We start from the raw sequence: 23,442 nt of genomic DNA, 5'->3' as shown, positions 1-23,442 counted from the left end.
TATCAGTCTTCATCACTTCTTTACTTCCCTTCAAGACAGTGAAATCAACTGAAAACATGTAATCAGAAGTATTTATACTCATCTTGAATGTCTGTCTGCTAAATCTAAAAGGTTTTGATTCTCTGATCGAAGCAGCACACATCACTGAAGATCAGTCTGTAAGACAAAATGATGTTTTCTTTATTTTATGTAACAAAAAGAGAAACTTTGTGTATAAAGACTTGGGACTTTCTGACCCCGCCCATACCTGATTGGTGCTTGCCTTAATGAATGAAATAAAAGTTTGGAATTAACCCAGTTTTGTGCTTTGTGTTTATTACAATATCTTGCAAGGATCTCTTTTGTTCTGTACGAAAGCCCGAAGCTGACATGCATCCATACATTCAATTTACTCTATAACAAAATGTGTGTTGTTCTCCTGGATCTCAGCTAAGTCTTCTCTTAACCCCTGATGGAAACAAGCAAACAGATGACAGATGGCGTCTCGTAGCGTGGCGTGGTTTGTCAGTATGTTGATCTAGAAAGAAGAGATCAAGTTGTTTGTAGGCTGTGTCTGGTTAAACTGGTATATAACCACTCAAATGGATCAGACAGACAGGAGTGTATCCAGCACAAGTATGTGAACGTTAACGTGCAAGGAGGACTCAAGGCTGGTGGTGCTAGCTCTGCTAATGTTAGCTGCAGTCTGCAAACATATCTTGACATTGTTTGTCTGCAGACTCTGGATCTATACATTTGATTTACTTCATTTTCCAGTCTTGATGAATAAGTTCTTGTTGTCCTGAGATCTCTGCGTACTTTTCTTGTTGATAACAATGAGTTCATGTCGGTTGTTTTTTGAGATCTTTATTCATTCTGCTGGTTAGGTCGACATCTCAATGAAACAGATGAAATGGACTCGCTATCACAGGAGAACAGACTCAATAAAATGTGTGTATGCGTGTCCACTAAAGGCTTCCGTAGTTCTGTTGTCTGCTTGTTTGTATCTCCTTCTGGCTGCTGTATTACTCTCATCATAAACTAAAAAAGAAACAAACAATAAAACAGTCATCTTGATCCAAAGCTAAGTCAGGGTTCTGTCTCAGACCAGGCATTAAACTCCTCCTCTCGGCATAGCTCTGAGGGGAGGAGCAACACTGAAAGAGGAGAAACTTGTTATTCTTGAATTGAAATTTGATTAATTCTGAGTCACAGCAGAGCTGCAGTCGACACGACCTTCTCTCTAAAGACAAACTGAAGCTTCTACTGACAAACTCTGGTGAGTACACGGCCAAACAAACCCAACAAACACTTACTAACTTTCACTAAACATTTTTTAACACTTCAAAATAAAACAGAGGTAAAAACAGAACAACAGGGACTGAACTTAGACTAGTTAGATTTACACTAAATGCAGTGACAGCTTCGGTTAATCTCAGCTACTTTACACACTTTTCCCTGAATGTATTTTGTCCTCTGTGGCCGACATAAGTCTCCAATGGATATTTTAGAAACCTTGTAAGCTATCTTACAGAAACATGTTGTACCATGAAGAGGAAGTCCTTTCCTGTGAGCTGTCAGTTTCGGTCTTTCACAACGCGAGGTCTGCCTTTTCAGCAACAATCTCAGGAAACATGTGCCGGGGGCAAGAGAGTGACTACACTACAATGGACTCCTGTTTTGATGTGACCTTTCTCGGCAGCACAGTCGAGTCTCTTTTTTCTCCAGTTTTTTAACCGTGCTTTCACTGAAACATTCTTGACAATACCAAAATATTATAATAGTTCCTCGTTGTTCCCCTTTAAAGAGCTTGATATGTTTAAAAAAAAAAATGTCATTATTACTGTACATCTTGTTAATCTATCACTTTCGTCCTCAGGTTGTAGAAATGTCTGCTGCCAGCTGTCTTCATACTGAAGATCAGTTCCTGTGCTCCATCTGTCTGGATGTGTTCACTCATCCTGTCAGCACACCATGTGGACACAACTTCTGTAAAAGCTGCATCATTAATCACTGGGATGTTAAAGTCCCATATGATTGTCCAAACTGTAAAGAGGTTTTTAAAACAAGACCTGAGCTGAAGGTCAACACCTTCATCTCTGAGATGGTCTCTCAGTTCAGACAGTCAGCTCAACATGAAGCCAGCAGCAGCAGCTCAGAGCAACAAGTTTCAAAACCAGGAGAAGTTCCCTGTGACGTCTGCATTGGAACCAAGCTGAAGGCCCGGAAGTCCTGCCAGGTGTGTCTGGTTTCCTACTGTAAGACTCACCTGAAGCCTCACCTGACAATGACAGGTCTGAAGAGACATCAGCTGATGGACCCCGTGGAGAACCTGGAAGGCAGGATGTGTGAGAAGCACGACAAACTGCTGGAGCTGTTCTGTAAGAACGACCAGATGTGTGTCTGCGTAATGTGCAGCGTTACAGACCACAAGACACATAATGTTGTTCCTCTGAGAGAAGGATATGAAGTAAAGAAGGCCAAGCTGGGAAAGACAGAGGCTGAAATCCAGCAGATGATCCAGAAGAGACGACTGAAGGTTGCAGAGTTCAAACAGTCAGTGGAGCTCAGCAAGAAGAATGCAGACAGAGAGATGGCAGAAGGTGTTCAGGTCTTCAGCGCTCTGATGGAGACTGTTGAGAGATGCCTAAATAATCTGATGGACACGATCAAAGAGAAGCAGAAAGAGACGGAGGAACAGGCTGAAGGCTTCATCAAAGAGCTGCAACAGGAAATCTCTGAGCTGGAGAAGAGAAGCTCTGAAGTGAAGAAGCTCTCACGCTCTGAAGACCACCTCCACCTCCTTCAAAACATCACGTCCTTGAACACTGCTCCACCCACCAAGAACTGGACTGGAGTCGGAGTCCATCCACCTTCATATGAGGGGACTGTGGTGAGAGCTGTGAAACAGCTGAAGGAGACGCTCAGTGAACAGATGAAGAAGCTGTTTGAGGCCGAGCTGAAGAGAGTCCAGCAGTATGAGGTGGATCTGACTCTTGATCCTGATACAGCACATCCTGCACTCATCCTGTCTGATGATGGAAAACAAGTTCATTGTGGAGATGAAGAGAAGAATCTCCCAGACAATCTAGAGAGATTTAGTAAATATACTATTGTTTCATCAAAGCAGAGTTTCTCTTCAGGCAGATTTTACTTTGAGGTTCAGGTTAAAGGAAAGACTGACTGGGATTTAGGAGTGGCCAGAGAATCGATCAACAGGAAGGGAGACATCACACTGACTCCTCAGGATGGCCTCTGGACGATATGGTTGAGAAATGAAAATGAGTACAAAGCTCTTGCTGACCCTCCAGTCGATCTCTCTCTACAGTCTGGTCCTGAGAAGGTGGGGGTGTTTGTGGACTATGAGGAGGGTCTGGTCTCCTTTTATGACATTGATGCTGCAGCTCTGATCTACTCCTTCACTGGCTGCTCCTTCACTGAGAAACTCTACCCATACTTTGAACCCTGTTCTAATGATGGTGGTAAAAACTCTGCTCCTCTGATCATCTCTCCTGTCCGTCAGACTGAGTAGAACCACTACTTGATTTTCTACACAAAGATTTACAATCATTTAATGTGATCAATGTAAATGATTGATGGTGTTAATACATTTATTCAGATTCAGATCTATGGGGACCTTTCTACCTTTACACGTCTCCTGAATTTTAAATGTCTCATTACTTCTGACAAATACATCAAACCAATGTTACTGTATTGATCAGTTTAATCATATTGATCAATTAGTCCTCATCACTTCTTTACTTCCCTTCAAGACAGTAAAATCAACTGAAAACATTTACTCAGAAGTATTTATACTCATCTTGAATGTCTGTCTGCTAAATCTAGAAGGTTTTGATTCTCTGATCGAACACACATCACTGAAGATCAGTCAGAGAAACGTTGTGTTTGGAATGATTCATTTATTTTGTAGATTTTATTTTGGTGAGTTGTAAAGTGATCAATTTAACCTTAATGTAAGAAGATGTTTCTTTAAAATACTGAAGAAAAAATAAAAGAGAAGCCTTCAAACTGCTGCTTTGGTCGTATCTGAATGTTTCATTTGATTTCATTAATTTAGAGTGCTCTTCAACGATCAACGTCACCAGGTGTCACACAGCTCATAAACCATTTCTTTTATGATTCTTGTGTAGACAGGATTTGATTTCATGAAACAAAGAGCTGTAAAATTCAGTGTTTCAGACGTGCTAAGATTTAGTTTCCTCTCTTTAACGAGTCAGAACACATCCAATCATTTTACCACCATGAAGATGGGGTTAAGTGTCCTGTGATCTCTCGATTGAGAGACGGCTCACTCTACCACTGAGCCAAGTTGCCCAGGTACGTTAAGTTAGGTTGGTTCAATCATTTCATGGATACAGAGTGAAATAATGTGAAATGTCTCTTCTGTTGTTTTCTGTTAAAAAAAATTTCAGATAGAGAAAAGGTGCTCAACACTTTGCAGAACAGCTATAATGTTTTTTAGAGGATGTGATGAAGAAGCGTAAGAATGACTAACAAGTGATGATGATACACAACCCGTCCAAAAAATAAGTTGAACTCTAATGTTTACTTGGACCGCCTTTAGCTTTGAGTACGGCACGCATTTGTCATGGCATCGCTTCGATAAACTTTGCGTGCATTCATTCAGCTGCATTAATCTTGCTCGAAGATCTTGTTTTGATGATGGGAGAGTCGGAGCGCTGCACAAAGTCTTCTCCAGTCCATCTCAAAGATTCTCAATGGGGCTGAGGCCTGGACTCTATGGGGGTCAATCCATGTGTGAACATGAAGTCTCATGCTCCCTAAGCCTCTCAGTCACAATGTTAGCCCAATGAATCCTGGCAGTGTCATCTTGGAATACACCCGTGCCATCAGGGAGGAAAAACTCCATTGATGGAAAGACCTTGTTCAGTACTCGGGTAGTCTACAGGCCTCATTCTTTGGGCGCATAACATTGCTGAACCTAGACCTGACCAACTGCAGCAACCCCAGACAATAACACAGCCCCCACAGACTTGTACGGTTGGCACTAGGCATGATGGATTCATCACTTCATCCGCCTGTCTTCTTACCCTGATGCGCCCATCACTCTGGAACAGGGTCCATCTGGACACGTCAGACCACTTGACCTTCTTCTACTGCTCCAGAGTCCAATCTTTATGCTCCCTAGCAAATCTCCTGAGTTGTTTTCTTTGCTTGATGCAGGCCAATAATCTGACCCTTCTGAAACAGATTAATATCCTTTAACGACCCCAGGATGCCTTCTGAAATGAGAAGCTACTGACTTCATCAGCTCGAGTTCAATAAGTTGTTGCTGAAACATCTTCATCACAGCAGTAATTATCCAATGGATGGCTCTTACCTATTTGCTTTGTTAAATCCAGGTGGTGACTTTTTTGGGGGACAGGCAGTGTATGACAAAGGATATTTATTGATGCATAAATGAACCATAGTTTGCCGTGTTTTACTTTTGGTTATCTGTTGACAGAAACATTTGACTTTTCCACCACTGCAAATAAGAGTTTCATGGAATCAGTGATGTAAATAATTAACAACACTAGATCTGTCCATGACTGTTCCTCATGTTGTCCGTTTATTGTTTCATGATCCCTTGGCTGCTTTATATGACCCTGACAACACAAGGACTAAAAGTCATTTAGTTCCAAAGGAGGCAATAAAACCTCCCGGACACTGAGAGGTGGAGCGACGCTGAAGGAGGAGCAGCTTCAACATCACATTACTTTAAACAGAAGGGAAAGTTTGCCTAGCTGCAGTCGGGACTAGTCCGTCTCTCTGACGACAAGCTGATCTGGATCTCTTTCTCAACTATACGACAGAATCCCCTTCAGTCACTGGTGAGTACACTGCATTATCAGGCCAAAGTACACTGACCTAATATTTGCTTTGAGTTCACATCAAGCAGGAGTCTGACTTTATCACATCAGTTTAACTGTAGGAAATAATGCAACTCAAATGTGTACTTTTAAAACAGACAACATGTCAACTTGGTGCTGCGAATAGAGGTCAAACCATAGAACAGTGACTTCACTCCAACAGTTTAAAGGTGTAACGCGCCCCGCTCTCAATAATTTCCTTTGTTTTAGCACAGACATGTGTGATGCAGAGGTAGAAAGAAAATAACTACCTAAAGAAGCTGAGTTAAAAGCTAAGTAGCCTATTTTAGATGCCCTTTGGATTGTCCAAAGCACAGAGATGAGTATCTGGTTATATCTAACATTTTTATTACTCATAAAGGCATAAAATGTATAATTTACAACCTGTATAGCTTTATCACTCTGTTTCCCTGTCAGCCTTTGTAAGTCAGTACAGCTATATGATTATATTCACTGTTTCAACAACGTCTTAAAACTCTAGCTGTGACTTGATGGGAATTTCCACTCAGGGCTTCAGTCAGGACAATTATTTTAACTGGGGTCCTTCTGAGGCTGTTAGTGTTGAAGAGAATGTGCTGGAAAAAAAAGAAAACCACAACACTGAAAAATAAAGAAGACCGAAGCGAGTACTGTCAGGAGAAAACTCTCTGCAGCTACTTTTAAATGGCCAAAGTAGAGACGGGTGAGACCCGACGGGGCGAGACGAGCAATACCAAAGGAGACCAGACGAGACGTGACGTGACGAGACGATGCTAGAGGAGAGGAGACGAGACAGGACGGGACAAGACGGGAAGGGACGAGACGGGAAGAGATGCAATGAAACCAGAGGAGACAAGACGAGACAGGATGCGACGAGACAGGACGAGATGATACCAGAGGAGACCAGACGAGATGGGATGAGATGATACCAGAGGAGACAAGACGAGATGGGATGAGATGATACCAGAGGAGACGAGACAGGATGGGACGAGACGATACCAGAGGAGACCAGACGAGATGAGATGATACCAGAGGAGACGAGACAGGATGCGACGAGATGATACCAGAGGAGACGAGACGGGAAGAGATGAGAAGAGACCAGAGGAGACAGGAAAAGACAGGGCGGGACGGGACGAGACGATACCAGAGGAGATGGGACGGGATGGGACGAGACGGGACGAGACGATACCAGAGGAGACAAGACAAGACGGGACCAGATGATACCAGAGGAGAAGAGACAGGACGAGAGGAGACGGGATGAGACGAGACAGGAAGTGTTCAAGTGAGACGACACAAAAAGGGACAAGATGAGACGAGAAGAAACGGGACGAGACGAGACAAGATGAGACTAGACGAGACAAGACAAAACAGGATGGGACCAGATGAGACAAGACAAGACGGGACGGGACGGGACAAGATGATACAAGAGGAGACGAGAAATGGATGAGAGGAAATTAGATGAGACCAGTCGAGATGAGAGAGGACGTGTTGAGACGAGAAGAAACGGGACAAGACGACGCGATGAGACAAAAGTAGATGGGACAAGAAGAGACAAGAGGAGACAAGACAAGACAGGACAGGACGAGACAAAATTGAACAAGACAGGAAGGAACAGGATGGGGCATAGACGAGATGGGACAGAACGGGATGGAACAGGAAGGGGCAAGGCAAGACAGAACAGGCGGGTTGAGACAGTACAGGATGAGTCTAGAAAAGAAGGGGGTGACACGGAATGGGGCGACACCAGAAGAGACAGGGCAGGGCAGGGTCAGATGAGACGGGACAGGGCGGGGCAAGACTGAACGTTGATATTTTAATATCATTTTAAGAAAACGTCAATGAAGAGACACCCACAGTATGTGAGCTCTGTAAAAGCTTTTGCCACAAACTCAATGACCGGTTTGAGTATCTCCTTCATATCTTCTTAATATCAAAGTTTGCTCTGAGCTCTACGATGTGATGATTGGCTGAGAGAGGACTTGTTCATGTTGGTGATTGGTCACATGTTTCTAACTCCGGGTTGATGTATTAGGTTGGTAACCAGCTCTGTTGGACCATCCAATTGGCAAATTCAAACTGCTGTAGCTATCTTTACTGCTGCAAACCCTGCCTTGACTTTTCATGTACTCAGCCATTGGCATTCAACGTGGACTTATTGTTCCTCTTTTTCTACATTTCTGCAAATGTCTTCTGCCAAACAACTAGAAGTGAACTTTAAGCTCAAAGTTATGCCATAGAGATTTTTGATGGGGAAGAACTTTTTTTCCTAAACTCGTTTAAGAATAAAGTTCACTGTGTTCGCACTAAATGTCTGAACTTGATGATTATGCAGAAACACGTCCACTAATGAGGACATCTGAGGTTTCAAATTCCTGCAGCTTACTCCAGGACCTGACTGCTAAAGTCTCTCTGAGTCAGTTTGTGAAGATAAACATATTGATCAACTCTGATATTGTTTGCTTTATTACTGACTCAGTGTGGTCCTCAATGGAGTTTTAGGACAATATTATTCAGTGATTCTGTGTTACCACAAAAACACATTTCATAAAAAAATCTAATATTTTTACTGTTTTTTTTAATCCTTTTTTCATCAGGTTGTAGAAATGTCTGCTGCCAGCTGTCTTCATACTGAGGATCAGTTCCTGTGCTCCATCTGTCTGGATCTGTTCACTGATCCTGTCAGCACACCATGTGGACACCACTTCTGTAAAACCTGCATCACTGATCACTGGGATGTTAAAGTCCCATATGATTGTCCAAACTGTAAAGAGGTTTTTAAAACAAGACCTGAGCTACACGTCAACACCTTCATCTCTGAGATGGTCGCTCAGTTCAGACAGTCAGCTCAACAGGAAGCCAGAAGCAGCAGCTCAGAGCAACGAGTTTCCAAACAAGGAGAAGTTCCCTGTGACGTCTGCACTGGAACCAAACTGAAGGCCCGGAAGTCCTGCCTGGTGTGTCTGACTTCTTACTGTGAGACTCACCTGAAGCCTCACCTGACAACCAGAGGCCTGAAGAGACATCAGCTGATGGACCCTGTGGAGAACCTGGAAGGCAGGATGTGTGAGAAGCACGAAAAACCTCTGGAGCTGTTCTGTAAGAACGACCAGATGTGTGTCTGCATGATGTGCACTATCTTAGACCACAAGACACATGATGTTGTTCCTCTGAGAGAAGGGTATAAAGGAAAGAAGGCCAAGCTTGGGAACACAGAGGCTGAAATTCAGCAGATGATCCAGAAGAGACGACTGAAGATTGCAGAGTTCAAACAGTCAGTGGAGCTCAGCAAGAAGAATGCAGACAGAGAGATGGCAGAAGGTGTTCAGGTCTTCAGCGCTCTGATGGAGACTGTTGAGAGACGCCTAAATAATCTGATGGACACGATCAAAGAGAAGCAGAAAGAGACGGAGGAACAGGCTGAAGGCTTCATCAAAGAGCTGCAACAGGAAATCTCTGAGCTGGAGAAGAGAAGCTCTGAAGTGAAGAAGCTCTCACGCTCTGAAGACCACCTCCACCTCCTTCAAAACATCACGTCCTTGAACACTGCTCCACCCACCAAGAACTGGACTGGAGTCAGAGTCCATCCAACTTCATATGAGGGGACTGTGGTGAGAGCTGTGAAGCAGCTAAAGGAGACGCTCAGTGAACAGATGAAGAAGCTGTTTGAGGCCGAGCTGAAGAGAGTCCAGCAGTATGAGGTGGATCTGACTCTTGATCCTGATACAGCACATCCTGCACTCATCCTGTCTGATGATGGAAAACAAGTTCATTGTGGAGATGAAGAGAAGAATCTCCCAGACAATCTAGAGAGATTTAGTAAATATACTATTGTTTCATCAAAGCAGAGTTTCTCTTCAGGCAGATTTTACTTCGAGGTTCAGGTTAAAGGGAAGACTGACTGGGATTTAGGAGTGGCCAGAGAATCGATCAACAGGAAGGGAGACATCACACTGACTCCTCAGGATGGCCTCTGGACGATATGGTTGAGAAATGAAAATGAGTACAAAGCTCTTGCTGACCCTCCGGTCGATCTCTCTCTACAGTCTGGTCCTGAGAAGGTGGGGGTGTTTGTGGACTATGAGGAGGGTCTGCTCTCCTTTTATGACGTTGATGCTGCAGCTCTGATCTACTCCTTCACTGGCTGCTCCTTCACTGAGAAACTCTACCCATACTTTGAACCCTGTTCTAATGATGGTGGTAAAAACTCTGCTCCTCTGATCATCTCTCCTGTCCGTCACACTGAGTAGAACCACTACTTGATTTTCTACACAAAGATTTACAATCATTTAATGTGATCAATGTAAATGATTGATGGTGTTAATACATTTATTCAGATTCAGATCTATGGGGACCTTTTTATTTTTACACGTCTCCTGATCTTTAAATGTGTCTCATTACTTCTGACAAATACATCAAACCAATGTTACTGTATTGATCAGTTTAATCATATTGATCAATTAGTCCTCATCACTTCTTTACCTCCCTTCAAGACAGTAAAATCAACTGAAAACATGTACTCAGAAGTATTTATACTCATCTTGAATGTCTGTCTGCTAAATCTAGAAGGTTTTGATTGTCTGATCGAACACACATCACTGAAGATCAGTCAGAGAAACGTTGTGTTTGGAATGATTCATTTATTTTGTAGATTTTATTTTAGCGAGTTGCAAAGTGATCAATTTAACCTTAATATAAGAAGATGTTTCTTTAAAATACTGAAGAAAAAATAAAAGAGAAGCCTTCAAACTGCTGCTGTGGTCGTATCTGAATGTTTCATTTGATTTCATTCATTTAGAGAGTGCTCTTCAAAGATCAACGTCACCAGGTGTCACACAGCTCATAGACCATTTCTTTTATGATTCTTGTGTAGACAGGATTTGATTTCATGAAACAAAGAGCTGTAAAATTCAGTGTTTCAGACGTGCTAAGATTTAGTTTCCTCTCTTTAACGAGTCAGAACACATCCAATCATTTTACCACCATGAAGATGGGGTTAAGTGTCCTGTGATCTCTCGATTGAGAGACGACTCACTCTACCACTGAGCCAAGTTGCCCAGGTACGTTAAGTCAGGTTGGTTCAATCATTTCATGGATACAGAGTGAAATAATGTGAAATGTCTCTTTTGTTGTTTTTTTGTTAAAAAAATTTTCAGATAGAGAACAGGTGCTCAACACTTTGCAGAACAGCTATAATGTTTTTTAGAGGATGTGATGAAGAAGCGTAAGAATAACTAACAAGTGATGATGATACACAACCCGTCCAAAAAAGAAGTTGCACTCTAATATTTCATTGGACCGCCTTTAGCTTTGAGTACGGCACGTATTTGTCATGGCATCGCTTCGATAAACTTTGCGTGCATTCATTCAGCTGCATTAATCTTGCTCGAAGATCTTGTTTTGATGATGGGAGAGTCGGAGCGCTGCACAAAGTCTTCTCCAGTCCATCTCAAAGATTCTCAATGGGGCTGAGGCCTGGACTCTATGGGGGTCAATCCATGTGTGAACATGAAGTCTCATGCTCCCTAAGCCTCTCAGTCACAATGTTAGCCCAATGAATCCTGGCAGTGTCATCTTGGAATACACCCGTGCCATCAGGGAGGAAAAACTCCATTGATGGAAAGACCTGGTTCAGTACTCGGGTAGTCTGCAGGCCTCATTCTTTGGGCGCATAACATTGCTGAACCTAGACCTGACCAACTGCAGCAACCCCAGATAATAACACAGCCCCCACAGACTTGTACGGTCCGCACTAGGCATGATGGATTCATCACTTTATCCGCCTGTCTTCTTACACTGATGCGCCCATCACTCTGGAACAGGGTCCATCTGGACACGTCAGACCACTTGACCTTCTTCTACTGCTCCAGAGTCCAATCTTTATGCTCCCTAGCAAATCTCCTGAGTTGTTTTCTTTGCTTGATGCAGGCCAATAATCTGACCCTTCTGAAACAGATTAATAACCTTTAACGACCCCAGGATGTCTTCTGAAATGAGAAGCTACTGACTTCATCAGCTCGAGTTCAATAAGTTGTTGCTGAAACATCTTCATCACAGCAGTAATTATCCAATGGAAGGCTCTTACCTATTTGCTTTGTTAAATCCAGGTGGTGACTTTTTTGGGGGACAGGCAGTGTATGACAAAGGATATTTATTGATGCATAAATGAAACATAGTTTGCCGTGTTTTACTTTTGGTTATCTGTTGACAGAAACATTTGACTTTTCCACCACTGCAAATAAGAGTTTCATGGAATCAGTGATGTAAATAATTAACAACACTAGATCTGTCCATGACTGTTCCTCATGTTGTCCGTTTATTGTTTCATGATCCCTTGGCTGCTTTATATGACCCTGGAATAAAAGAACAACACAAGGACTAAAAGTCATTTAGTTCCAAAGGAGGCAATCAAACCTCCCGGACACTGAGAGGTGGAGCGACGCTGAAGGAGGAGCAGCTTCAACATCACATTAGTTTAAACAGAAGGGAAAGTTTGCCTAAGCTGCAGTCGGGACTAGTCCGTCTCTCTGACGACAAGCTGATCTGGATCTCTTTCTCAACTCTACGACAGAATCCCCTTCAGTCACTGGTGAGTACACAGCATTATCAGGCCAAAGTACACTGACCTAATATTTGCTTTGAGTTCACATCAAGCAGGAGTCTGACTTTATCACATCAGTTTAACTGTAGGAAATAATGCAACTCAAATGTGTACTTTTAAAACAGACAACATGTAAACTTGGTGCTGCGAATAGAGGTCAAACCATAGAACAGTGACTTCACTCCAACAGTTTAAAGGTGTAACGCGCCCCGCTCTCAATAATTTCCTTTGTTTTAGCACAGACATGTGTGACGCAGAGGTAGAAAGAAAATAACTACCTAAAGAAGCTGAGTTAAAAGCTAAGTAGCCTAATTTAGATGCCCTTTGGATTGTCCAAAGTACAGAGATGAGTATCTGGTTATATCTAACATTTGTATTACTCATAAAGGCATAAAATTTATAATTTACAACCTGTATAGCTTTATCACTCTGTTTCCCTGTCAGCCTTTGTAAGTCAGTACAGCTATATGATTATATTCACTGTTTCAACAACGTCTTAAAACTCTAGCTGTGACTTGATGGGAATTTCCACTCAGGGCTTCAGTCAGGACAATTATTTTAACTGGGGTCCTTCTGAGGCTGTTAGTGTTGAAGAGAATGGGCTGGAAGAAAAAGAAAACCACAACACTGAAAAATAAAGAAGACCGAAGCGAGTACTGTCAGGAGAAAAATCTCTGCAGCTACTTTTAAATGGCCAAAGTAGAGACAGGGTGAGACAAGACGGGGCGAGACGAGCAATACCAAAGGAGACCAGACGTGACGAGATGAGACGATGCTAGATGAGAGGAGACGAGACAGGACGGGACGAGACGATACCAGAGAAGTCGAGACGGGATGGAACGAGACGGGAAGAGATGAGACAATACCAGAGAAGTCGAGACGGGATGGGACGAGACGGGAAGGGACGAGACAGGAAGAGATGAGATGAAACCAGAGGAGACGAGACGGGATGGGATGAGACGGGACAGGACGAGATGATACCAGAGGAGACAGGACGAGACAAGACGATACCAGAGGAGACAAGACGGGATGGGATGAGACGGGACGAGATGATACCAGAGGAGACAGGACGAGACGAGACGATACCAGAGGAGACAAGACGGGATGGGAGAAGATAATAGCAGAGGAGACAAGATGAGACAGGATGGGATGAGACAATACCAGAGGAGACAAGACGGGATGGGACGAGGCGGGGAGAGACGAGATGATACCAGAGGAGACGAGACGAGACGGGATGAGACGGGACGATACCAGAGGAGACAAGACGAGACAGGACGCGACGAGATGATACCAGAGGAGACAAGACGGGAAGAGATGAGAAGAGACCAGAGGAGACAGGAAAAGACAGGGCGGGACGGGACAATACCAGAGGAGATGGGATGGGATGGGATGGGATGAGACGGGACGAGACGATACCAGAGGAGACGAGACAAGACGAGACCAGATGATACCAGAGGAGAAGAGACAGGACGAGAGGAGACGGGATGAGACGAGACAGGAAGTGTTCAAAGGAGACGACACAAAAAGGGACAAAATGAGACGAGAAGAAACGGGACGAGACGAGACAACATGAGACTAGATGAGACAAGACAAAACAGGACGGGACCAGATGAGACAAGACATGACGGGACCAGATGAGACAGGACAAGACGAGACGGGACAAGATGATACGAGAGGAGACGAGAAATGGATAAGAGGAAATTAGATGAGACCAGTCGAGATGAGAGAGGACGTGTTGAGACGAGAAGAAACGGGACAAGACGACGCGATGAGACAAAAATAGATGGGACAAGAAGAGACAAGAGGAGACAAGCCAAGACAGGACAGTACGAGACAAAATTAAATAAGACAGGAAGGAACAGGATGGGGCATAGACGAGATGGGACGGAACGGGATGGAACAGGAAGGGGCAAGGCAAGACAGAACAGGCGGGTCGAGACAGTACAGGATGAGTCTAGAAAAGAAGGGGGCGACACGGAATGGGGCGACACCAGATGAGACAGGGCAGGGCAGGGCCAGATGAGACGGGACAGGGCGGGGCAAGACTGAACGTTGATATTTTAATATTATTTTAAGAAAACGTCAATGAAGAGACACCCACAGTATGTGAGCTCTGTAAAAGCTTTTGCCACAAACCCAATGACCGGTTTGAGTATCTCCTTCATATCTTCTTAATACCAAAGTTTGCTCTGAGCTGTACAATATGATGATTGGCTGAGAGAGGACTTGTTCATGTCGGTGATTGGTCACATGTTTCTAACTCCGGGTTGATGTATTAGGTTGGTAACCAGCTCTGTTGGACCATCCAATTGGCAAATTCAAACTGCTGTAGCTATCTTTACTGCTGCTCACCCTGCCTTGGCTTTTCATGTACTCAGCCATTGGCATTCAACGTGGACTTATTGTTCCTCTTCTTCCACATTTCTGCAAATGTCTTCTGCCAAACAACTAGAAGTGAACTTTAAGCTCAAAGTTATGCCATAGAGATTTTTGATGGGGAAGAACTTTTTTCCCTAAACTCGTTTAAGAATTAAGTTCAGTGTTCGCACTAAATGTCTGAACTTGATGATTATGCAGAAACACGTCCACTAATGAGGACATCTGAGGTTTCAAATTCCTGCAGCTTACTCCAGGACCTGACTGCTAAAGTCTCTCTGAGTCAGTTTGTGAAGATAAACATATTGATCAAATCTGATATTGTTTGCTTTATTACTGACTCAGTGTGGTCCTCAATGGAGTTTTAGGACAATATTATTCAGTGATTCTGTGTTACCACAAAAACACATTTCATAAAAAAATCTAATATTTTTACTGTTTTTTTTAATCCTTTTTTCATCAGGTTGTAGAAATGTCTGCTGCCAGCTGTCTTCATACTGAAGATCAGTTCCTGTGCTCCATCTGTCTGGATCTGTTCACTGATCCTGTCAGCACACCATGTGGACACCACTTCTGTAAAACCTGCATCACTGATCACTGGGATGTTAAAGTCCCATATGATTGTCCAAACTGTAAAGAGGTTTTTAAAACAAGACCTGAGCTACACGTCAACACCTTCATCTCTGAGATGGTCGCTCAGTTCAGACAGTCAGCTCAACAGGAAGCCAGAAGCAGCAGCTCAGAGCAACGAGTTTCCAAACAAGGAGAAGTTCCCTGTGACGTCTGCACTGGAACCAAACTGAAGGCCCGGAAGTCCTGCCTGGTGTGTCTGACTTCTTACTGTGAGACTCACCTGAAGCCTCACCTGACAACCAGAGGCCTGAAGAGACATCAGCTGATGGACCCTGTGGAGAACCTGGAAGGCAGGATGTGTGAGAAGCACGAAAAACCTCTGGAGCTGTTCTGTAAGAACGACCAGATGTGTGTCTGCATGATGTGCACTATCTTAGACCACAAGACACATGATGTTGTTCCTCTGAGAGAAGGGTATAAAGGAAAGAAGGCCAAGCTTGGGAACACAGAGGCTGAAATTCAGCAGATGATCCAGAAGAGACGACTGAAGATTGCAGAGTTCAAACAGTCAGTGGAGCTCAGCAAGAAGAATGCAGACAGAGAGATGGCAGAAGGTGTTCAGGTCTTCAGTGCTCTGATGGAGACTGTTGAGAGACGCCTAAATAATCTGACGGACACGATCAAAGAGAAGCAGAGAGAGACGGAGGAACAGGCTGATGGCTTCATCAAAGAGCTGCAACAGGAAATCTCTGAGCTGGAGAAGAGAAGCTCTGAAGTGAAGAAGCTCTCACGCTCTGAAGACCACCTCCACCTCCTCCAAAACATCACGGCCCTGAAAGCTGCTCCACCCACCAAGAACTGGACTGGAGTCAGAGTCCATCCACCTTCATATGAGGGGACTGTGGTGAGAGCTGTGAAGCAGCTGGAGGAGAGGCTCAGTGAACAGATGAAGAAGCTGTTTGAGGACGAGCTGAAGAGAGTCCAGCAGTATGAGGTGGATCTGACTCTTGATCCTGATACAGCACATCCTGCACTCATCCTGTCTGATGATGGAAAACAAGTTCATTGTGGAGATGAAGAGAAGAATCTCCCAGACAATCTAGAGAGATTTAGTAAATATACTATTGTCTTATCAAAGCAGAGTTTCTCTTCAGGCAGATTTTACTTCGAGGTTCAGGTTAAAGGGAAGACTGACTGGGATTTAGGAGTGGCCAGAGAGTCGATCAACAGGAAGGGAGACATCACACTGACTCCTCAGGATGGCCTCTGGACGATATGGTTGAGAAATGAAAATGAGTACAAAGCTCTTGCTGACCCTCCAGTCGATCTCTCTCTACAGTCTGGTCCTGAGAAGGTGGGGGTGTTTGTGGATTATGAGGAGGGTCTGGTCTCCTTTTATGACGTTGATGCTGCAGCTCTGATACACTCCTTCACTGGCTGCTCCTTCACTGAGAAACTCTACCCATACTTTGAACCCTGTCCTAATGATGGTGGTAAAAACTCTGCTCCTCTGATCATCTCTCCTGTCCGTCACACTGAGTAGAACCACGACTTGATTTTCTACACGAAGATTTCCAATCATTTAATGTGATCAATGTAAATGATTGATGATGTTAATACATTTATTCAGATTAAGATCAATGTGGGTCCTTTTTATTTTTACACGTCTCCTTTTCTTTAAATGTCTCATTACTTCTGATAAATACATCAAATCAATGTTACTGTATTGATCAGTTTAATCATATTGATCTATCAGTCCTCATCACTTCTTTACTTCCCTTCAAGACAGTGAAATCAACTGAAAACATGTAATCAGAAGTATTTATACTCATCTTGAATGTCTGTCTGCTAAATCTAAAAGGTTTTGATTCTCTGATCGAAGCAGCACACATCACTGAAGATCAGTCTGTAAGACAAAATGATGTTTTCTTTATTTTATGTAACAAAAAGAGAAATTTTGTGTATAAAGACTTGGGACTTTCTGACCCCGCCCATACCTGATTGGTGCTTGCCTTAATGAATGAAATAAAAGTTTGGAATTAACCCAGTTTTGGGCTTTGTGTTTATTACAATATCTTGTAAGGATCTCTTTTGTTCTGTACGAAAGCCCGAAGCTGACATGCATCCATACATTCAATTTACTCTATAACAAAATGTGTGTTGTTCTCCTGGATCTCAGCTAAGTCTTCTCTTAACCCCTGATGGAAACAAGCAAACAGGTGACAGATGGCGTCTCGTAGCGTGGCGTGGTTTGTCAGTATGTTGATCTAGAAAGAAGAGATCTAGTTGTTTGTAGGCTGTGTCTGGTTAAACTGGTATATAACCACTCGAATGGATCAGACAGACAGGAGTGTATCCAGCACTAGTATGTCAACATTAACGTGCAAGGAGGACTCAAGGCTGGTGGTGCTAGCTCTGCTAATGTTAGCTGCAGTCTGCAAACATATCTTGACATTGTTTGTCTGCAGACTCTGGATCTATACATTTGATTTACTTCATTTTCCAGTCTTGATGAATAAGTTCTTGTTGTCCTGAGATCTCTGCGTACTTTTCTTGTTGACAACAATGAGTTCATGTCGGCTGTTTTTTGAGATCTTTATTCATTCTGCTGGTTAGGTCCACATCTCAATGAAACAGCTGAAATGGACTCGCTATCACAGGAGAACAGACTCAATAAAATGTGTGTATGCGTGTCCACTAAAGGCTTCCGTAGTTCTATCGTCTGCTTGTTTGTATCTCCTTCTGGCTGCTGTATTACTCTCATCATAAACTCAAAAAGAAACAAACAATAAAACAGTCATCTTGCTCCAAAGCTAAGTCAGGGTTCTGTCTCAGACCAGGCATTAAACTCCTCCTCTCAGTGTAGCTCTGAGGGGTGGCAAAACACTGGATGAGGAGAAACTTTAACTTCTATTTTCTCTGAAATGAAAGTGAAAGTCATTCTGAGTCACAGCAGAGCTGCAGTTGACACGACTTTCTCTCTAAAGACAAACTGAAGCTTTTACTGACAAACTCTGGTGAGTACACGGCCAAACAAACCCAACAAACACTTACTAACTTTCACTCAGGATTTTTTAACACTTCACAACGAAACTGAGTTAAAAACAGAACAACAGTGACTGAACTTAGACTAGTTAGATTTACACTAAATGCAGTGACTGCTTCAGTTAATCTCAGCTACTTTACACACTTTTTCCTAAATGTATTTTGTCCTCTGTGGCTGACATAAGTCTCCAATGGATATTTTAGAAACCTTGTAAGCTATTAGGACTGTCAACGAATATTCTAAATTCGAATATATATTCGAATATAAAAAAAAAACAGAGATTCGATTGTGAAAATCAATATTCGACTGTGGAAAAAAACACATCTGCGGTTGCTTTGCAAGTGGGCACACTGCATGACAGGTCAGGGAGAGGTCACAGGAGTCACACATGCACAGCCTGAAGCAGACGGCAGAGAGAAATCTTTCCGTCCCCGGATCCTCAGTGCGCTCTGAACGCGTCTCTTCCTCCGTTGGGAATACAGTGAATAAAACAGATATCGGGCCTCTTCACATGTGGACTGTGTGATCTGCACTGGCCTCTTCACAGTGGACTAAAAGAGCCCAACAATCAGTGACACTGGGATAAAATGCAGTTTTTTCTCTCTTTATTTTATACAAGTGCCAAGAATGTAAGTGGACTACTTTTTCGTTTTTAACTTCAATTAATGTTAATAATATTTGCTTCAATCACTGAATGAAGCCTGCCTATATTAGGGACAAGAGTCGGGACCTTTAGTTGCTCGCACAATTCTTGTTCAGCACTCACTCAGGGCATTACCCACAGGGGGGGGGGGGGCGAGCGAGAGCTCTATGGTCTTAAAGTGTCACGGTATAGACCATTAGGTCATTTACTTGTTATGTAATGTGTAGGTATGTTTAAGGCATGTTATTTCTTAAATAAAAATACATATACAAGTAGTTATGTCTCCTTGTATTAGTTTGTCCACCTGTTATTGACATAATGCGCTAATACAGATATTCGAATGTTTCGAACCTATGGGTTTTTTTAGAGCGAATATTCGAACGTAATTTTGGAGCAATTTTGACAGCCCTATAAGCTATAATACAGAAACATGTTGTGCCATGAAGAGGAATTCCTTTCCTGTGAGCTGTCATTAGTTTGTGTCTTTCACAACACGAGGTCTGCCTTTTCAGCAGCCATCGCAGCAAACACATGTGCGGAGGTCAAGAGAGTGATTTCCACTACAGAGTCATGTCTGTTTTTAATGCAGTGACTTCCACTAGAGTCATGTCTGTTTTTAATGCAGTGACTTCCACTACAGAGTCACGTCTGTTTTTAATGCAGTGACTTCCACTACAGAGTCATGTCTGTTTTTAATGCAGTGCCTTCCACTACAGAGTCATGTCTGTTTTTAATGCAGTGACTTCCACTACAGAGTCCTGTCTGTTTCTAATGCAGTGACTTCCACTACAGAGTCATGTCTGTTTTTAATGCAGTGCCTTCCACAACAGAGTCATGTCTGTTTTTAATGCAGTGCCTTCCACTACAGAGTCACGTCTGTTTTTAATGCAGTGCCTTCCACTAGAGTCATGTCTGTTTTTAATGCAGTGCTTTCCACTAGAGTCATGTCTGTGTTTAATGCAGTGACTTCCACTACAGAGTCCTGTCTGTTTCTAATGCAGTGACTTCCACTACAGAGTCATGTCTGTTTTTAATGCAGTGACTTCCACTACAGAGTCATGTCTGTTTCTAATGCAGTGACTTCCACTACAGAGTCATGTCTGTTTTTAATGCAGTGCCTTCCACTAGAGTCATGTCTGTTTTTAATGCAGTGACTTCCACTACAGAGTCATGTCTGTTTTTAATGCAGTGCCTTCCACTAGAGTCATGTCTGTGTTTAATGCAGTGACTTCCACTACAGAGTCACGTCTGTTCTTAATGCAGTGCCTTCCACTAGAGTCATGTCTGTTTTTAATGCAGTGACTTCCACTACAGAGTCACGTCTGTTCTTAATGCAGTTCTGCCTCAGGGCCTGAAGACCAGGTCTGTCTTGGTTGTGGTCCTTGTCCCTTTTGTAGAGGTGTCTCCAGATTGTCTGAATCTTTAATGATATCATGTACTCTGAGCAACATTATTCTGAAACTGTTTACTAATGCAGTCTCTCACAGAGTGGACAGCAGAACTTCACTGACACTCCTGTTTTGATCTTTCTCCTGCACCTTTCTCAGCAGCACAGTAGAAACTCTTTTTTCCTTCAGTTTTTTAACCGTGCTTTTACTGAAACATTCTGGACAATACCAAAAATATTTAAATAGTTTCTCGTTGTTCCCCTTTAAAGAGCTTGATATGTTTAAAAGACTAACCAAAAAATGTCATTATTACTGTACATCTTGTTAATTTATCACTTTCCTCAGGTTGTAGATATGTCTGCTGCCAGCTGTCTTCATACTGAGGATCAGTTCCTGTGCTCCATCTGTCTGGATGTGTTCACTGATCCTGTTGCCATACCATGTGGACACAACTTCTGTAAAAGCTGCATCACTGATCACTGGGATGTTAATGTCTCGTGTCAGTGTCCAAACTGTAAAAAGGTTTTCAACACAAAACCTGAGCTACATGTCAACACCTTCATCTCTGAGATGGTTGCTCAGTTTAGACAGGAAGCCAGCAGCAGCAGCTCAGAGCAACAAGTTTCCAAACCAGGAGAAGTTCCCTGTGACGTCTGCACTGGAACCAAACTGAAGGCCTTGAAGTCCTGCTTGGTTTGTCTGGTTTCCTACTGTGAGACTCACCTGGAGCCTCACCTGACAACCAGAGGCCTGAAGAGACATCAGCTGATGGACCCTGTGGAGAACCTGGAAGGCAGGATGTGTGAGAAGCACGACAAACTGCTGGAGCTGTTCTGTAAGAACGACCAGATGTGTGTCTGCGCGCTGTGCAGCGTTACAGACCACAAGACACATGATGTTGTTCCTCTGAGAGAAGGATATGAAGGAAAGAAGGTCGAGCTGGGGAAGACAGAGGCTGAAATCCAGCAGATGATCCAGAAGAGACGACTGAAGCTTGAAGAGTTCAAACAGTCAGTGGAGCTCAGCAAGAAGAATGCAGACAGAGAGGTGGCAAAAGGTGTTCAGGTCTTCAGCGCTCTGATGGAGACTGTTAAGAGACACCTAAATAATCTGATGGACACGATCAAAGAGAAGCAGAGAGAGACGGAGGAACAGGCTGAAGGCTTCATCAAAGAGCTGCAACAGGAAATCTCTGACCTGGAGAAGAGAAGCTCTGAAGTGAAGAAGCTCTCACGCTCTGAAGACCACTTCCACCTCCTCCAAAACATCACGGCCCTGAACGCTGCTCCACCCACCAAGAACTGGACTGGAGTCAGAGTCCATCCACCTTCATATGAGGGGACTGTGGTGAGAGCTGTGAAGCAGCTGGAGGAGACGCTCAGGGAACAGATGAAGAAGCTGATCTTTGAGGCTGAGCTGAAGAGAGTCCAGCAGTATGAGGTGGATCTGACTCTTGATCCTGATACAGCACACCCCTGGCTCATTCTGTCTGATGATGGAAAACAAGTTCATTGTGGAGATGAAGAGAAGAATCTCCCAGACAATCCAGAGAGATTTGATTGTTGTTGTGATGTCTTATCAAAGCAGAGTTTCTCTTCAGGCAGATTTTACTTTGAGGTTCAGGTTAAAGGAAAGACAGAGTGGGATTTAGGAGTGGCCAGAGAGTCGATCAACAGGAAGGGACCGATCATACTCAGTCCTCAGAATGGTTTATGGACGATATATTTGAGAAATAAAAATGAGTACAAAGCTCTTGCTGGCCCCTCTGTCCATCTCTCTCTGCAGTCTGATCCTGAGAAGGTGGGGGTGTTTGTGGATTATGAGGAGGGTCTGGTCTCCTTTTATGATGTTGATGCTGCAGCTCTGATCTACTCCTTCACTGGCTGCTCCTTCACTGAGAAACTCTACCCATACTTTGAACCCAGTCTTAATCATGGTGGTAAAAACTCTGCTCCTCTGATCATCTCTCCTGTCCGTCACACTGAGTAGAACCACTACTTGATTTTCTACACAAAGATTTCCAATCATTTAATGTGATCAATGTAAATGATTGATGATATTAATACTATTATTCAGATTCAGATTCAGATCAGTCAACGAGAGGCATTTGAGATGGGGACTGCTGCCCGTCTGCCTCTCCTTCAGGGGATTTGTGTGCTTTTGTTGTGTTTTGTCTTATTAGAATATAGTTGATCTTTGTTGAATTGTTTATTCCTTTTTGTCATTTTATATTAAATCCCTTTTGTTATGTGTTAAAAGGTGTTTTTGTGGTTCTATGGATTCATGTGTTGGATTATTGTTAGCCCCACAGGGCCACCTTAGTTAAGATTTGTTTATTGTTCTTGCTGTGTTATTTGTCGCCTTTCTCCCTTTGTTTCATGTCTTGTGTACTCGTATGTATTTCCTCTTGTGCTTCTCAGTTCAGTCTCCTGTGTTTCCTGGTTTATTTTAGATAACTTGTTCCTTCTGTGTCTGGTTCAGTTTTACTTCCTGCTCTCGTGTTTCTGCAGTTTTGATTGCAATCATTAGTTTCACCTGTGTCGTGTCACAGCTGTGTTGATTACCCTGTGTATTTAGTTCCTCTGTTTCCCCTTTCCCATGTCAGTTCATTAAGTGTTGCTACAGTTTCTCCAGAGTTTCTCTTGTTTTTCATGGGATTTGATTGAATTAACTTTGTCCTTTTGTTTATTAAACCTTTTGAGTCCACATTTTGGATCCTGCACCTTTTTTCAACAAGTACGTAACATGTATGTTGATGCTGCAGCTCTGATCTACTCCTTCACGGACTTCTTCCCTGAGACACTCTACGCGTTCTTTAGTCCCTGTCCAAATGATGGTCGTAAAATCCACATATTAATACGGGTTGTGTTTTATAATGAGCAGTAATGAGCTGAGGACTTTGCAGAGCAGAGTTTAAGCTCCAGGTGAGGACCTACTCAGGTCAGCTCTGGCACTGATATCCTCAA

The 23,442-nt window shown here is 43.2% G+C and overlaps 4 protein-coding genes across 4 annotated transcripts; all 4 read left to right on the top strand.

The window, feature by feature from the left end:
• Positions 1 to 1,191: 1,191 nt before the first annotated feature.
• Positions 1,192 to 10,586, top strand: LOC117813720 (E3 ubiquitin-protein ligase TRIM21-like). Its single transcript, XM_034684725.1, has 2 exons — positions 1,192 to 1,258; positions 8,447 to 10,586. The coding sequence occupies exon 2, from the start codon at positions 8,456 to 8,458 to the stop codon at positions 10,097 to 10,099; it is 1,644 nt and encodes a 547-aa protein (XP_034540616.1). The 5' UTR covers positions 1,192 to 1,258; positions 8,447 to 8,455; the 3' UTR covers positions 10,100 to 10,586.
• LOC117813719 (E3 ubiquitin-protein ligase TRIM21-like) lies at positions 1,192 to 17,446 on the top strand. The gene is made up of 2 exons (XM_034684722.1): positions 1,192 to 1,258; positions 15,290 to 17,446. Exon 2 carries the CDS (start codon positions 15,299 to 15,301, stop codon positions 16,940 to 16,942), a length of 1,644 nt encoding a protein of 547 aa, XP_034540613.1. The 5' UTR covers positions 1,192 to 1,258; positions 15,290 to 15,298; the 3' UTR covers positions 16,943 to 17,446.
• LOC117813721 (E3 ubiquitin-protein ligase TRIM21-like) lies at positions 1,205 to 3,994 on the top strand. The gene is made up of 2 exons (XM_034684726.1): positions 1,205 to 1,258; positions 1,859 to 3,994. The coding sequence occupies exon 2, from the start codon at positions 1,868 to 1,870 to the stop codon at positions 3,509 to 3,511; it is 1,644 nt and encodes a 547-aa protein (XP_034540617.1). The 5' UTR covers positions 1,205 to 1,258; positions 1,859 to 1,867; the 3' UTR covers positions 3,512 to 3,994.
• Positions 17,447 to 18,349: 903 nt separating the features above from the next.
• Positions 18,350 to 23,182, top strand: LOC117814543 (E3 ubiquitin-protein ligase TRIM21-like). The gene is made up of 2 exons (XM_034685941.1): positions 18,350 to 18,416; positions 20,822 to 23,182. The coding sequence occupies exon 2, from the start codon at positions 20,831 to 20,833 to the stop codon at positions 22,463 to 22,465; it is 1,635 nt and encodes a 544-aa protein (XP_034541832.1). The 5' UTR covers positions 18,350 to 18,416; positions 20,822 to 20,830; the 3' UTR covers positions 22,466 to 23,182.
• The last annotated feature ends 260 nt before the right edge of the window (positions 23,183 to 23,442 follow it).

Source organism: Notolabrus celidotus, chromosome 6 (assembly GCF_009762535.1).
Source record: "Notolabrus celidotus isolate fNotCel1 chromosome 6, fNotCel1.pri, whole genome shotgun sequence".
Taxonomy (NCBI): Eukaryota; Metazoa; Chordata; class Actinopteri; order Labriformes; family Labridae; genus Notolabrus; species Notolabrus celidotus.
The sequence above is the reverse complement of the archived record's forward strand: the minus strand, read 5'-3'. Positions and strand labels throughout refer to the sequence as shown.

Bases quoted from the DNA above. Each gene is read 5' to 3' on its own strand.
- LOC117813721 (XM_034684726.1), top strand. From the start codon at position 1,868: ATGTCTGCTGCCAGCTGTCTTCATACTGAAGATCAGTTCCTGTGCTCC.
- LOC117813720 (XM_034684725.1), top strand. From the start codon at position 8,456: ATGTCTGCTGCCAGCTGTCTTCATACTGAGGATCAGTTCCTGTGCTCC.
- LOC117813719 (XM_034684722.1), top strand. From the start codon at position 15,299: ATGTCTGCTGCCAGCTGTCTTCATACTGAAGATCAGTTCCTGTGCTCC.
- LOC117814543 (XM_034685941.1), top strand. From the start codon at position 20,831: ATGTCTGCTGCCAGCTGTCTTCATACTGAGGATCAGTTCCTGTGCTCC.